This window comes from Panthera uncia, chromosome C2 (assembly GCF_023721935.1).
Source record: "Panthera uncia isolate 11264 chromosome C2, Puncia_PCG_1.0, whole genome shotgun sequence".
In the NCBI taxonomy this organism is placed as follows: Eukaryota; Metazoa; Chordata; class Mammalia; order Carnivora; family Felidae; genus Panthera; species Panthera uncia.
In genome coordinates, this window is record NC_064810.1 from 1,630,813 (window position 1) to 1,644,046 (window position 13,234).

Consider the following 13,234-nt stretch of genomic DNA (forward strand, 5'->3'; position numbering starts at 1 on the left):
CAGACCTCCCAGGGGGAGGCCCCGCCCAGCCCTGGTTCCCAGACTCCCCCCAAGGGGAAGCCCCGCCCCGGTCCCCAGACCCCACCCAAGGGGAGGCCCCGACCAGCCTTGCTCCCCAGAACGCCCCCAAACCCAGGGAGAGGGAGCGTCCCCTGCCAGGCGTCCCCAGGCATGTGCGCTAAGTGGCCGTGTCTGCCGCCCCTGGCCCCAGCAGGCCTCCCCCTGCCCCCTGCTGACCCTGGCCTTCCCGCCCGATGGTCATGATGTAAATGCACGACTTGACTCGGACGATTCCAATCTCCCAGTGTCTCCTGCTGCACCCCAGACGCACATTTCCATTTCCGCGTGCTGTCCCGTGGACGACACGGGCCGCTAACGTCCCCGGGCTTGCCCTGTCCCTTTGCGTGTCCTCAGGTTCTGTCATCTTTTGTGTCTGCCACGTTTTTACACGGTAGTAAACGTTTCCGTGAGTGTTTTCTTTCCTTCTGTGGGGTATTTCCCAGTCCCTGGTCGGAACCCCCAGCGCGGCCTGTGCGTGGGCGCGGCCATCGGGAGGTTGTCCCGCAGACACCTCAGGAGCAGGCCACGGTGCTAGAATCCGGCCTGGACACGGGGACCCCGAGCCCCGCGGCCGGTCCCGGCGGAGGTGCTGTGTGAAAGGGGCCGCCTGGCTCCAGCCCCGACGCCGCGCTCTGCCCACTGGGGAAACCGAGGCCGCTGACTCTGCTGTGTTCTCAGGAGGAAATCGGCTGGCGCAATGTCACCCGGCTGCTGGTGTTCGCCACGGACGACGGCTTCCACTTTGCGGGTGACGGGAAGCTGGGCGCCATCCTGACCCCCAATGACGGCCGCTGTCACCTGGAGGACAACATGTACAAAAGGAGCAATGAATTTGTAGGTGGCCTTCCGGTCCTGGGAGGGAGTGGGCGGCGCGGGGGGGGGGGGGTTTGGGGGGGAAGGCCCACCTGGGCTCCGCCCCAGGGGAGCAGGGAGGCAGCGCTAGGGGTCTGGGGGCTGGCGCAAGGGGGCCACACCTCAGGCGGGGACAGCTCCTCGTGGGGCACGCCGCCCCTCAGCATGGAGAAGCTGGGCATCCTCTGGTCTGGAAAGGTCAGCACCCGTCACAGGAACTTGCCCTCACCTGCAGTGGATCGAACTGCACCGTGGAATCGTCCGGGGGTGGGAGGCTGGGCCTCTGGGCCCCAGGTGGGAGCGGCCAGATAGCCTGGTGGTGTGTCCCTGACCCCCGGGACCGGCTGACCAGGCGTCTGTCTCCCCACCAGGACTACCCGTCGGTGGGCCAGCTGGCTCACAAACTGGCTGAAAGTAACATCCAGCCCATCTTCGCCGTGACCAGGAGAATGGTGAAAACCTATGAGGTCGGTGGCATCGGGTCCTGAGCAGCAGGGCGGGCACGGGCATGTCAGTGGTGCTGGCACCCTGCGTCTCTACGGGCTGAGCTGCGCTTGGGCGGGCGACGGGCGACGGCAGGCGGGGGTGCCCACTCTGGGCTCTGTGCGGTTGGAGGAAGGAAGAAGGATGTTCTCTGTCGTGAAATCCAGTCACCGTGTTTCCATTTTTGCTACAACGTAGAAAGTCTTTCTGCAGATCAGAGGCTTCTTTCTTGTTTTATGTCCCAACACGTTTGAGCGTGAGCGGTTCACGCGTTTATCAGGCACATATGGGCAAGTGCAGGACCTCAGGCCGGCGGCATTTCACCAGGAAGCACCCCCGGGTACCCTGCAGAGCCCTGGGCCCCCGCCAGAGCTGCCCCGCCACTCAGAAGCCAACTCTCTCACACACTGACACTTCCTTCTCTGCTTTGGGAACGCTGGGTCTGTCCTGATTTCACGGAATTACTGTTCTTGTTCCATTCTTCTAGAACATGGGGAACTTTCTGTTCCTGGGGCAGTTTCTCTTCCGTCCTTCCTGCCCTCGGTCCGGCACCGTGTTTGTTTTGCGTGTGCACACAGCCGGCTTGAGCCGGGTTGGCCTCCTCTCAGCTCTGCTGGGCTGGGAGAGCACCTGCCAGCCCCTCCCCCTCCGTGGGAGGCGTGGGGCGCCGGGGAGGGGGCGTCGCAGAGTCAGCAGCTCCTGCTGTCAGTTCTCCAGACTCCAAAGGAGGACAGGACCCTGCAGGGGACGCAGAGGAGGGGGAGGGGCAGGTGTCTAGGAGCCGTCCTGGGGCAGGCGGGCAGTGGAAGCCTGCCCGACCACAGGGACAGTGGCTCAGCGCAGGGCCGATGGCCGGGGGCTTCGTAACAGAAGATTGCCCACCTGTGCTGGCTGCGTGAACATGGGCAGGTCGGGCCCTGGAGGCCGTTCTACCAGACGTAGCAGGTCCCAGTAATTTGCTATTGGGACAGGACAGCGTGGTGATGGGGTAGAAGCTGAAGCAGGAGATTTGAATCCCAAACCCACTAGCATGAACAGTGCCCTGGCAATCTGAGCCTGTTTCCTGACCCCGACTCATGGGGCTCTGGGTGAGGGACATCGAGGTGACCCAGAGCCTGTGAGGAGAGCACTTGTTGCACTGTCCTTGGTACACCTGCATCAGAGTGGAGGCAGGTCAGAGGACAGGAGCCCGGCTTCCCGGAGTCACGGTGGGGTCCCGCCCCGGGGGTGAAGGGGAGAGGGCAGCAGAGGCCAGAGGGCGTTGGTGGCCAGGCCGTGACAGTCCTGGTGGACTCCGTGGAGGTGACTGGAGTCTCTCCGGGGAGTTACGGGAGGGCGTTGGGTCAGAGAAGTGACTCAACCATCAGTTCTGTAAGTGAGCCATGATGCAATCTTCCGGGAGAGGTAGTGTGAGGGGAAGGAGGGAACACAGAGCTGTCCGGGCGGTCCAGGTACGCCACACTGCCCACGTGCAGGTGCCACGGGACCAGCTGACCCGGGTCCTACTGGAGCCGATTATTACAGTCCTGCTTAACAGTCTTTTTTTTTAAAAAAAAAAGTTTAAGTTCATTTATGTATTTTGAGAGAGAGAGAGACAGAGAGAGCATGAGTAGGGGAGGGGCAGCGAGGGAGAGGATCCCAAGCAGGCTCCACGCTGTCAGTGCAGAGCCTAAAAAGGGGCCCGAACTCACGAACCGCGAGATCATGACCTGAGCCGAAGTCGGACACTTAACCGACTGTGCCACCCAGGCGCCCACACAGTCGTTATTAAAATTAAATTATATCAACACATTAAAATGCTCAGAACTGATCCCTTCCTGGTGGTTTTGGCACGTCCTACGACTCTATGCCCTTGGTTGTTTGCACCTGATACAGCCGCATGGTGGGGACACTCTCACGGCGGTGAGGCGCGCTCTTCCCAGCTCTGTGTTCAGTGACGTCACAAGCTTGAGCTCGGCCGAGGGGGCGTGTTTACAGCGAGGAAATCGGCAAGTGCTCAGCTTCTGAGCCACTGACCACACGCTGTCTTAACTGAACGCGATAAGATATCTGGTGGGGGACTCTCTGGGCCATTTTATGACCAAGAAGGAAACTGGGGTGTTACGGAACCATGGGCTTCCGTGGCCCCAGGGCTGCAGCTGTGACCGTGTGGTCTGTTTACCTAACAGAAACTCACCGAGGTCATCCCCAAGTCAGCGGTGGGGGAGCTGTCAGAGGATTCCAGCAACGTGGTGCAGCTCATTAAGAACGCCTACAATGTGAGTCCCCCTGGCACTCAGCCGGGGTCCCTGGGGCTGTCACAGGCACCCCGCCCTCCCTGCTGCAGGTCAACAGAAGGGTGGGCCCGACAGAAGTGCCCTGCCCCCTGGGGCCACCGTCAGGCCTCCTGGGCAACGAGCCTGGCTCTTCCCGAAGGGCAGCCGTGCCCTCCCTGGGGATGGAGCGGCTCGTCCCATGCCCGAACCTCGCCTCCCCGATACGGAGCCCCCTTGTAGGCCAAAGTTCCTGGTGGCGAGAGCACCCGATGAGGGTGTCGAGTTACAGCCCTGTCGAGGGGGTTCTGTGTGCTCCATGTACCCTTGCAGAGCCCCTAACCCCCAGAGCAGTACCTCTTGAGCACCAGCCGCTGCCCAGTGTTTCTGTCTACACACCGATGGCACGGTCACTTGTCCCCGCTCACTCACTCTGACTCTGTTCCTCTCTCTCCCTCTCTGTCCCTGTCTGTCTCCCGCTCCCTTAAATGGGTTTTCCAGCTCCTACCCTGTGCCAGGCACTGGGCACTCAGTGGTGGGCGGGACTGTCAAGTCCCCGTTCTCATGGCTGCGTCTGTCCCCATCTGTGCCCTCCTGGCCTCTCGCGGGGCCGTGGCGTTGGTAACCTTGTTCGCACCTGCACGGGGCACAGGACCTAACGCCTCCCCAGCTCTCAGCGGGCATGTGGGGGGAGGAGGGAGGGGTGAGAAATGGAGAGGCCTCAGAGCCATTGGCCAGGAAGGGCCCGGGGACAGCGGGAGGAAGCTCCCTAATCTGTAGCCGTTTTTTGCCGGCAGAAACTCTCCTCCAGGGTCTTTCTGGACCACAACACTGTCCCCAACACCCTGAAAATCACCTATGACTCCTTCTGCAGTAATGGAGTATCACAGGTGGACCAGCCCAGAGGGGACTGTGACGGAGTCCAGATCAACGTCCCGGTGAGGCCCCATTCCGACTGTCGGGAAGGTTCTCTCCCAGGGACAGCTAGGAGTGCACCCAGGCACACGGGGCAAGCACAGGGACAAGCAGGGGGTATCACCCTCAGCACACTGCTCAACACAGGGCTCCCGGGTGCAGGAGGACAGAGGGGATGGCAGCGCCCCCTGGGGCAAGATGCTGGGCAGTGTGTCCAGCAAGGAGCAGAGTCCTTTCCACACACCTCAAGTCTGGTCCGGTTTCCTGATTTGTGTACGTGTGTGTGTGTGTGCGTGTGTATATGCGTGTGGTGTGTGTATATATGTGTGCTGTGTGTTTTGCAAAGATACTAAAGCATGGGCCACCCAGATGATTAGATAAAGACATTGATATTTAAGTTATTTCCATAATATTTTGAATTTATTATGACCATGAGAATTAAATTTTCCCTTTTTCTGGCCGTGAACTAATATTCAGCAAAACACCGCTTTTATTGCAGTTTTAAATGTGACATTGGAATTCCTTCAGATATGTTACTCGCTAAATGTCACACATAAATTTTTCCTGAAGTATCTCCCTTCACACTGGGTGGACCCACACAGGGATTTATTCAATCTTATGATTGGTGATTGCTTCTTATATATTTTTCCTGATATTTCTGCTCTACCTTCGTGGCCCCAGTGGCAATTCATTTAAGTTGGTCTGGGCCGTGCCTTGCTTTTGACAAGCCGCTGCCCCCCTGAGCTCTGTGCTGGCTGCCCGCGCAGGGAGGGTGGTGGGGCTTTGTGCTGTCGCACCCGGTTCCTGTGGGGCCTGTATTCGGGGTCAGAGCACAAGTCCATACCCAGGATCTAGGGCCTCCTGTGGGATTCTGGCATCCTAGCTTACCAGACATAAGGAGAAAATACACGTCCTTTTAAGTCATGTAATCTCCTTATTAACACGTGTGTGATAAAAAAATTCTAGAGAGCCCCCCCCTCACCCCAGCCCGAGTCCAAGCGGGAAGGGATGGGCGCGGGGTGGGGGGGGGGGGGGCGGGCCTCGGGTGAAGGAATGGGCGGGGCTAGGGTGAAGAGATGGGCGGGGCTCGGGTGAAGGGATGCGAGGAGCTCGGGTTAAGGGATGGGCACCGGGATCCGGACGGGCTGGCGGGGCTCTGGTGGGCCTGTTGCTCCCACGTTCTGGCACCGCGGACACCGGCTCTCCCAACGCCCTTCTCTCTTTTCTCATGTCAAGTCCCAAGTCCTGGAGAGTCGCAAGGTGTCTCGTGTTCTTCCCTCTTCCGTCCTCTGGCTCCGGGGCCTCTGCAAGGGCCCCTGCAAGGGCTGGTACTCTCCAGGCCTGGGACCAAGCACACACCCCTTGCCTACTCGGGCCTGGCCCCGGGACAAACCCCTACGTCCAGGCGAGGGCGAGGACACGGGAGCGGGGTGGGAGCCTGCTGTCCCGGCCTTGCCTGAGCCCTGCTCTTCTCCACCACAGATCACCTTCCAGGTGAAGGTCACGGCCACAGAGTGCATCCACGAGCAGTCCTTTGTCATCCGGGCCCTGGGCTTCACGGACACGGTGACCGTTCACGTCCTTCCCCAGTGCGAGTGCCAGTGCAGGGACATGAGCCAGAACCGCGGCCTCTGTGGTGACAAGGGCTCCATGGAGTGCGGCATCTGCAGGTGAAGTGGTGCGGGCAGGTGTGGGGCCGGTGTGGCCCAGGGCCGCAGCTCTGGGAGAAGGGGGCCTGACCCGGGGCCCCTCCCGCTGCAGGTGCGACGCCGGCTACATCGGGAAGAACTGTGAATGCCAGACGCAGGGCCGGAGCAGTCAGGAGCTGGAGGGCAGCTGCCGGAGGGACAACAACTCCCTCATCTGCTCGGGGCTGGGGGACTGCCTGTGCGGGCAGTGCGTGTGCCACCAGAGCGACGTCCCCAACAAGAGTATCTTCGGGCGCTTCTGCGAGTGCGACAACGTCAACTGCGAGCGCTATGATGGCCTGGTCTGCGGGGGCAAGGGTGAGCAGGGGTGAGGGAGAGCTGGGGTGAGGGGGAGCGGGGACGCGGACGGAGGGACGGGTGGACCCGGGTAGAGCCAGGTAAGCGGGGCTGAGGATGGGAGGGGGGAAGGGGGGAGGGACGGACCCGGGTGGACCCGGGTGAGCGGGGGGCGTGGACGGGAGGACCCAGTGAGCCCGATGCAGCCGCATGGGGCTAAGCAGGTACAGACACACAGGCGGACGGACGGATGGACGGGTGCGGGCCGGATGGGCGGGGCCGAGTCTCGGCTGCCGTCCTGCAGAGCGGGGCACCTGTTCCTGCGGCAAGTGCTCCTGCAACCCGGGCTTCGAGGGCTCCGCGTGCCAGTGTGACAGGTCCACCCGGGGCTGCCTGAACCCCGACGGCTTTGAGTGCAACGGGCGCGGCCGCTGTGTCTGCAACGTGTGTGAGTGTGACACCGGCTACCAGCCGCCCCTGTGCCTGGAGTGCCTGGGCTGCCCGTCGCCCTGCGGCCGCTACTTGTGAGTGCCCCGCCCCGCCCGCACCCATGCTGCTCTCCAGCTCCCGGGTCCCCGCAGCTCTGCCCCCGGACTCCTCCGGGAGCCCCTTCCTCCTCCCCGAAGCCTTCGCCCGCGTCACCCCACCCGGGAGCCCTCCTGGCGCCTGAGACCCCGTGCACCTGCGCTCAGCCCCACGCTCCTCTCCTGCGCAGGTTGTGCGCCCAGTGCCTGAAATTTGACCCGAGCCACTCGGGGAGTAACTGTACCTCGGTGTGCGGGAATGTGGGCCCGCTGAGCAAGCCCCCGGAAAAGGGGCGCACGTGCAAGGAGCGGGACGTGGACGGCTGCTGGATCACCTACACGCTGCGGCAGCGGGTTGGCAGGGACAGCTATGACATTTACGTGGATGACAGCCGAGGTGAGACTTCCGGGGTGGCCCCAATGTCTCCCCGCTTAGAAGGCCGGCCTGGGGGTTGGCGAGTTGTCCACAGCTGTGGTCCCCCTGGACCGGCCCCTCCCTGCCTCACCGGTGACACCTGAGAGGCCGTGCTCCGAGCCAGGGGACGTTTCTCAGGCTGGTTACCTCCTACTTGACAGCTGACTGGGGCTTGGAGCTGTGGGTCCCGAGAACTGGGCGAGGGACAGCTGTGTGAGGACCCCTGCGGGCTTTTGGAGATCCCCGCGCTGAGATCTCAGCCCTGGAGGGGGTCAGCTTTCTAAATGCTGCCTGCAGTCTGTCGCTGCAGCCCAGGGCCGTCCCTGGCCCAGTAATGGCTAAGGACACGAGGACGCCAGTCCTGTTCTTGTGGGGTCTCACCTTCCAAGGGGATGGAGACACGCTGGGCCAACACCTAAAATGCCAGTACCCGAGACAGCGCAGGACTGTGGTCAGGGTCAAGAGGTGCAAAGACGGGAGGGGGGCGGTGCCCCAGAGGTCAGAGGTCAGAAGGTCTCTGGGAAGAGGACCCTCGCAGCTGAGACCGCAGGATGAGGGCAGCCACACAAAGCGAAGTGAAGGCTGGGGGGGTCAGAGGCCCTTGGCGCTGGGTCTTTACGGGCCCCGGTGAGTCCCGGGAGGCATTTGGGTCTCTCTCCAAACATACCAAGAGGCTGTTGGCAGTTTTCAGAAGAGTGAGGGACAACTCTGAGCTGCATTTTCGGACGTGGACCCACAAAGGGCCTCTGCGTGACGCAGGCACCGAGGCGCTGACAAGGCTAGGTGTGGAGGTGGCGGGGGCGTGGGGACAGAGCCTGCGCTTGAGTGGAGCATGGGGACGGGGTCGGGAGCAGCGGATGGTGTGTGGGGGTCGGGTCGGGTTTTAGGGGGCACACGTTGGGTGACGGTGACAAAGCACGTGTGGGTGTTGGGACTTAGGGACACCGATGCCCCTTGGGGTACGTTCTGGGGTGGCCCCCAGGGGCATTCAGGGCACACAGACGCTCAGCACCCCACTCCTTTCCTACTCAGAGAGGTTGAGGGGACGGACAGAGGCCGGGGGGCCGAGGCGCTCAGGCGAATGCAGCAGGTGTGGGCAAGCCATCCGCCAGTGCCCAAGTGGGACTGAGACCCGCACCCAGCTCCCCTCCCCGCGGTGGGAACCCCAGAGGGGCAGGTGGGGCTCAGGCCCTCTGTGTGGCCTGGAGCTCACGGCCTGAGTCTGGGGCTGCAGGTTCCGGCCTGCCAGGGTGGACACCTCTCGCCAGGTTTCTTTGACGGGCAGATTTCGGTCACACGTGGTTTTGTGCACCCTTGGCCAAGTTGTTTAACCTCTGTAGGATGCCGAGGCCCGCTAGAAAGGTCAGGATGATGGAGCGCATGAAAACACGGGCACCCAGGGTCAGGCAAATAAGGGCCCTGTTCCCTGGGTCAGGGGCTGAGGCCCGACACACTGCAGCCCAGAGCCCTGGAGGAGGAGGGTGGGGGCCCCAGGACGCCGCCATTGGTTTCCTCAGGAATGCTTTCACTAGGCGAGTCCTCATCCCTCACCCCTGCTACCAGGTGTGTCGGGGGCCTCGGGCACCGCACCTGCCTGAGTACTGACTCAGTCTCAGTAGGTTCTGGTGACGGGGCCACCGGCTGTCCATGGTGGCAGCTGGCTCAGGAGGCTGGTGTCCTGTCCAGGCTGCCCTGGCTACTGGTGTCCTGGCCCCACTTTCTTCCCATGTAAACAAGGGGCCTTTAAGTTTCATCCGGAACCGCAGGGCCTGGTCTGTGCCCTGCCCTGCCCCTTCCCTGGCCGGGGCCTGGGGCTGTGGTTCACTCCCCCACCTGTTGCCTTGATGGTGAGCCCAGTGGTGGGAAAGCTGTGTCCCCCTAAGCACTGGACCGTGTCCTGGGGCAGGGCACACGTGGGGCCCGAAACACTCATGAGTGCGTACTTCTCCCTTGCCTCAGAGTGTGCGGCGGGCCCCCAAGTTGCCCCCATCGTGGGGGGCATCGTGGCGGGGGTCGTACTCATCGGCATCCTCCTGCTGGGCATCTGGAAGGTTCTGACCCACGTGAGTGACCTCAGGGAGTACAGGCGATTTGAGAAGGAGAAGCTCAAGTCCCAGTGGAACAATGTGAGTGGCTGTCCTGGGGGTCAGGCCCCCCCCGCCCCTGTGACCCCCGCCTCTGTGACTTCTGTCCACCTGTCCCCGACGCTCATCCTTAGAGCTGGGACTGTGGGAAGGCCACCCCCACTCCTGGCTCCTTCTTGTCCTGCACTGACGAGTCGCGTCGCTTTTCCCACCAGGACAACCCCCTTTTCAAGAGCGCCACCACGACAGTCATGAACCCAAAGTTTGCTGAGAGTTAAGAGCACTTGGTGAAGACAATGTTGTCTGAACCGACCGGATGCGACCACCCCCGAATCACATCTCCTCCGTCGGGTCCTCCACGGACACAGCTTACGACGCTTGAACATTTCACCCATTAACCAAAAATCCACCGTTTTTTTCTGCTCTCAGAACAATAGATATGGCCAGGTGACAACAGGGACCCATCAGAAGGAACAGCCTCCCCCTTCTGATGTGTCTGACCTTTTCCGTAGAGACTTGAAGAAGGAATTGCTTGGGTCTTTCAAGGTTAGATGCGTTTTCCCGCATAAAAGAGTGGTGGGCTCATTAAAGGCAGCACAAATTTATTTATACTTGAACTTCTCAGGGTATAAGGTTCCATCCCATTGAGTATACTGTTTTTCAGTCACGCGTGTAGAAACAATTAATAAAACTTCAGAAGAGGCTGTCTGTGGGCTCTGTGCACGCTTAGAGGACACGAGTCGACTGTGGGCCGTGCCGTGGGGGTCTGTTCTCTTTCCTCCTTCCTCACCTGCTGGCCTGTGTCCATGGCCCTCTCTGCCCCCGTCCCTGCCCCACCTCCTAAGCCTTCAGGGGCCGTGTGGGGAGCTGGGAGATGAGCTTCTCACCACCCCCCCCCCCACCCAGCTGTCTGCACCTGCTCCTGGGGGTGGGGCAGCGGAAGGCAAGCCGAGAGGAGCGTTTGTGTCTCACGGGCTGGACAGGGCTGACCTGGAAGTCCTGCCCGCCCAGCGCCGCACGACCGAGTGAAACGGCCCGGTGTCGCGGGATCGCTGTGCGTGTCGGTACCCAGCGGTGGTGCCCTGGACACGCGAGTTCCCGCCAGTTGGCACAGGTCGGCAGGCTGGGTGTGGGCCAGGGTCGGAGCAGCGTAGGACACAGAGCTTAGAGCAAGGCTTAAAGACGTGAAGCCGAGCCCCTCGCACTCTGACCTTCGGCTGCCAGCAATCCTCGCTGCTGGTGGTTCCTTCTGCCCCTCCCCCTCTCCCGCCAGGGCGTGGGCGCCACGCCAGGCCGCTCCAGCACCTCCTGCCCGTTCGTGCCTCCGGGCCTCATGCCAGCCCCGGCGACAGCCGTCCTCCTCCTCCGGGGCGCACGCCTCCCCTTCCCCGGGCCGCGCCTGACGGCCCACCCCATCCAGGTCCCCTAGAAATCGGCCAGGATCGCGTGTCCCACTCCAGACCGGCCCTGTTCACACGGCGCATTTGAAACAGAATAGCAAAGTCGCCTTTTCCCACGTGAGGGGCGCCACATCCTTCCGGGCCTAGGAAAAAAGAGCCAGGATTGATTCTACTCCTCCGAACTGTTAAAAATCCAGTTGAACAAAATGGAATCGTGGTCACCCCCGGGCTCCCCACCCTATGAATGTTGGTGGCCCTGCCTGCCCAGTCGCTGTGACCTCAATGGCGCCCCTGTGTGAGTCGAGCCCATCTCACACGCGGCCTGCCTGCCCAAGGTCCTTCCTCTCAAGCCCAGTCACATCCGAGGGACGTCGGGCATCTTTCCGCCAAACTGCTCTCCTTCCTCGGGGTCCCTTCCCTGTGCACTGTGTCCACACACGCTGGGTGGCAACCTCACTTCCTCTTCTTACAACCAGGGCTGGAATTCTCTCATGGTGCCCTGTGTCCCCTCCATCCCCAGACCTCCAGCTGGGGTTCCCACTCACTCTAAAGGTACACACCTGTCTGTGGGAAAAATTGTCGAGAAATAACTTCCAGGGGCGCCCGGGTGGCTCAGTCAGTTAAGCATCCGACTTTGGCTCAGGTCACGATCTCATGGTTTAAGAGTTCGAGACCCGCGTCGGGCTCTCTGCTGTCAGCACAGAACCCCCTTCAGATCCTCTGTCCCCCCTGTCTCTGCCCTTCCCCTGCTTGTGCTCACTCTCAAAAATAAATAAACATTTTTTTTTTTTTAAAGAAAGAGCTTCCAGGGGCGCGTGGGTGGCTCAGTCAGTTGAGGTCCGACTTTGGCTCAGGTCATGATCACGTGGTCCGTGAGTTCGAGCCCCGCGTCAGGCTCTGTGCTGACAGCTCAGAGCCTGGAGCCGCTTCGGATTCTGTCTCTCTCTTTCTCTCTCCCCCTCCCCTGCTCATGCTCTGCCTCTCTCTGTCTCTCCAAAACAAATAAATGTTAAAAAAAAATTTAAAAAAAAAAAAAAAAGAAAGAGCTTCCAGTTTTGGGACTGTTCTCTTTCACCTTCCTATTTATAGATGGCTTTGAGACTCAAGACCAAAACCATACATCATTTATCTAAGCAACTTGATGTCTGTTTCTAGAATATGCATGTACTTCAATGAGCTGACATCTAGTGGGTTTTGTTTTATCCCTTTTCAGTGGAAGGGATACCGTGAGAGTGTACCGTGGGTGTGTTTTGGCCGTTTCTCCTTCACCAGATCAGTCTTGGCATCCACACGACCTGTCTCAAAACTAGGACGCTGCTAACCCCACAGGTCAGGTAGGGCCTAGCCCTCCCCCAACCACCTTCCGGGGGCGGCTCGGAGCAGGGAGTGAGCCCAGCTTCCAGGCTTCCAGCTTTTGGGGGTCTGTGTGGTAAACAGTGCAGAACTGTGCAAAGCAAGCCCACGAGCCCAGATCCAGAGTTTGGGGCTCCCGGACACGGGCCGGTGGCTGATCCAGAATTCGGGGCTCCCGGACACAAGTCGGTGGCTGGTCCAGAGCAGCAGGTGGCAAACACGGGGTGAGAAGAGAGGGAAGGTGTCAGAATGACCTGGGTGCAAGCCCACGGCTTCTCTAAGGGCCTGATTTACGAGGGGGGGGGGGACAGTTTAGATTTCTTTCTCAGTCAGCACGACTGTAGGGAAAGTGTGTTTGGACCCAGAGCCTGATTTACAGCCCGCCGCCCCTGCACCGGGCGCCTGCTCTGGGAATGACTACGCTAGAGGAAGACCATCTCGTCCTTGACATACCGATCAACTTTCCTGCTCCCCACGTTCCTTTACGACAAAACCCGTGACTCCTGCCTACACGTGGCTCTACGATCTCCCGAGCTTTCACAGGATGTCAAAAAAGTATACAAATGTGGGGGCACCTGGGGGGCTCCATCGGTTAAGCCTCCAACTCTTGATTTCGGCCCAGATCGTGATCTCACAGTTTGTGAGATCGAGCCCCACATCAGGCTCTGTGCTGACAGTGCACAGCCTGCTTGGGATTCTCTCTCTCTCTCTCTCTCTCTCTCTGCCCTACCCTCCCTCAGGAGCTCTCGCTCTCTCAGGATAAATAAACATTTAAAAAAAAGTATATAACTCTGGTAAAAACTGTTCATTCTCCAGAGCACCTCCTTCCCTGTGAAGACCGTGTTTCCTGGACAGCTGTCCTAACCTGGGCTCAAAGAAAACTCTCTTTCTCTCTTTTGGAGATTCTAACG

The 13,234-nt window shown here is 60.6% G+C and overlaps 1 protein-coding gene across 1 annotated transcript in view; it reads left to right on the forward strand.

The window, feature by feature from the left end:
- The window catches only part of ITGB2 (integrin subunit beta 2), a 23,844-nt gene extending 13,583 nt beyond the window's left edge, over positions 1–10,261 (forward strand). The window contains exons 7-16 of the mRNA XM_049627722.1: positions 739–894; positions 1,284–1,379; positions 3,564–3,653; positions 4,445–4,585; positions 6,045–6,232; positions 6,324–6,568; positions 6,852–7,071; positions 7,263–7,468; positions 9,446–9,612; positions 9,786–10,261. Of these exons, the coding sequence (XP_049483679.1) occupies positions 739–894; positions 1,284–1,379; positions 3,564–3,653; positions 4,445–4,585; positions 6,045–6,232; positions 6,324–6,568; positions 6,852–7,071; positions 7,263–7,468; positions 9,446–9,612; positions 9,786–9,848 (1,572 nt within the window). The 3' untranslated portion in view covers positions 9,849–10,261. The remainder of the gene's footprint in view (positions 1–738; positions 895–1,283; positions 1,380–3,563; positions 3,654–4,444; positions 4,586–6,044; positions 6,233–6,323; positions 6,569–6,851; positions 7,072–7,262; positions 7,469–9,445; positions 9,613–9,785) is intronic.
- Positions 10,262–13,234: the final 2,973 nt, after the last annotated feature.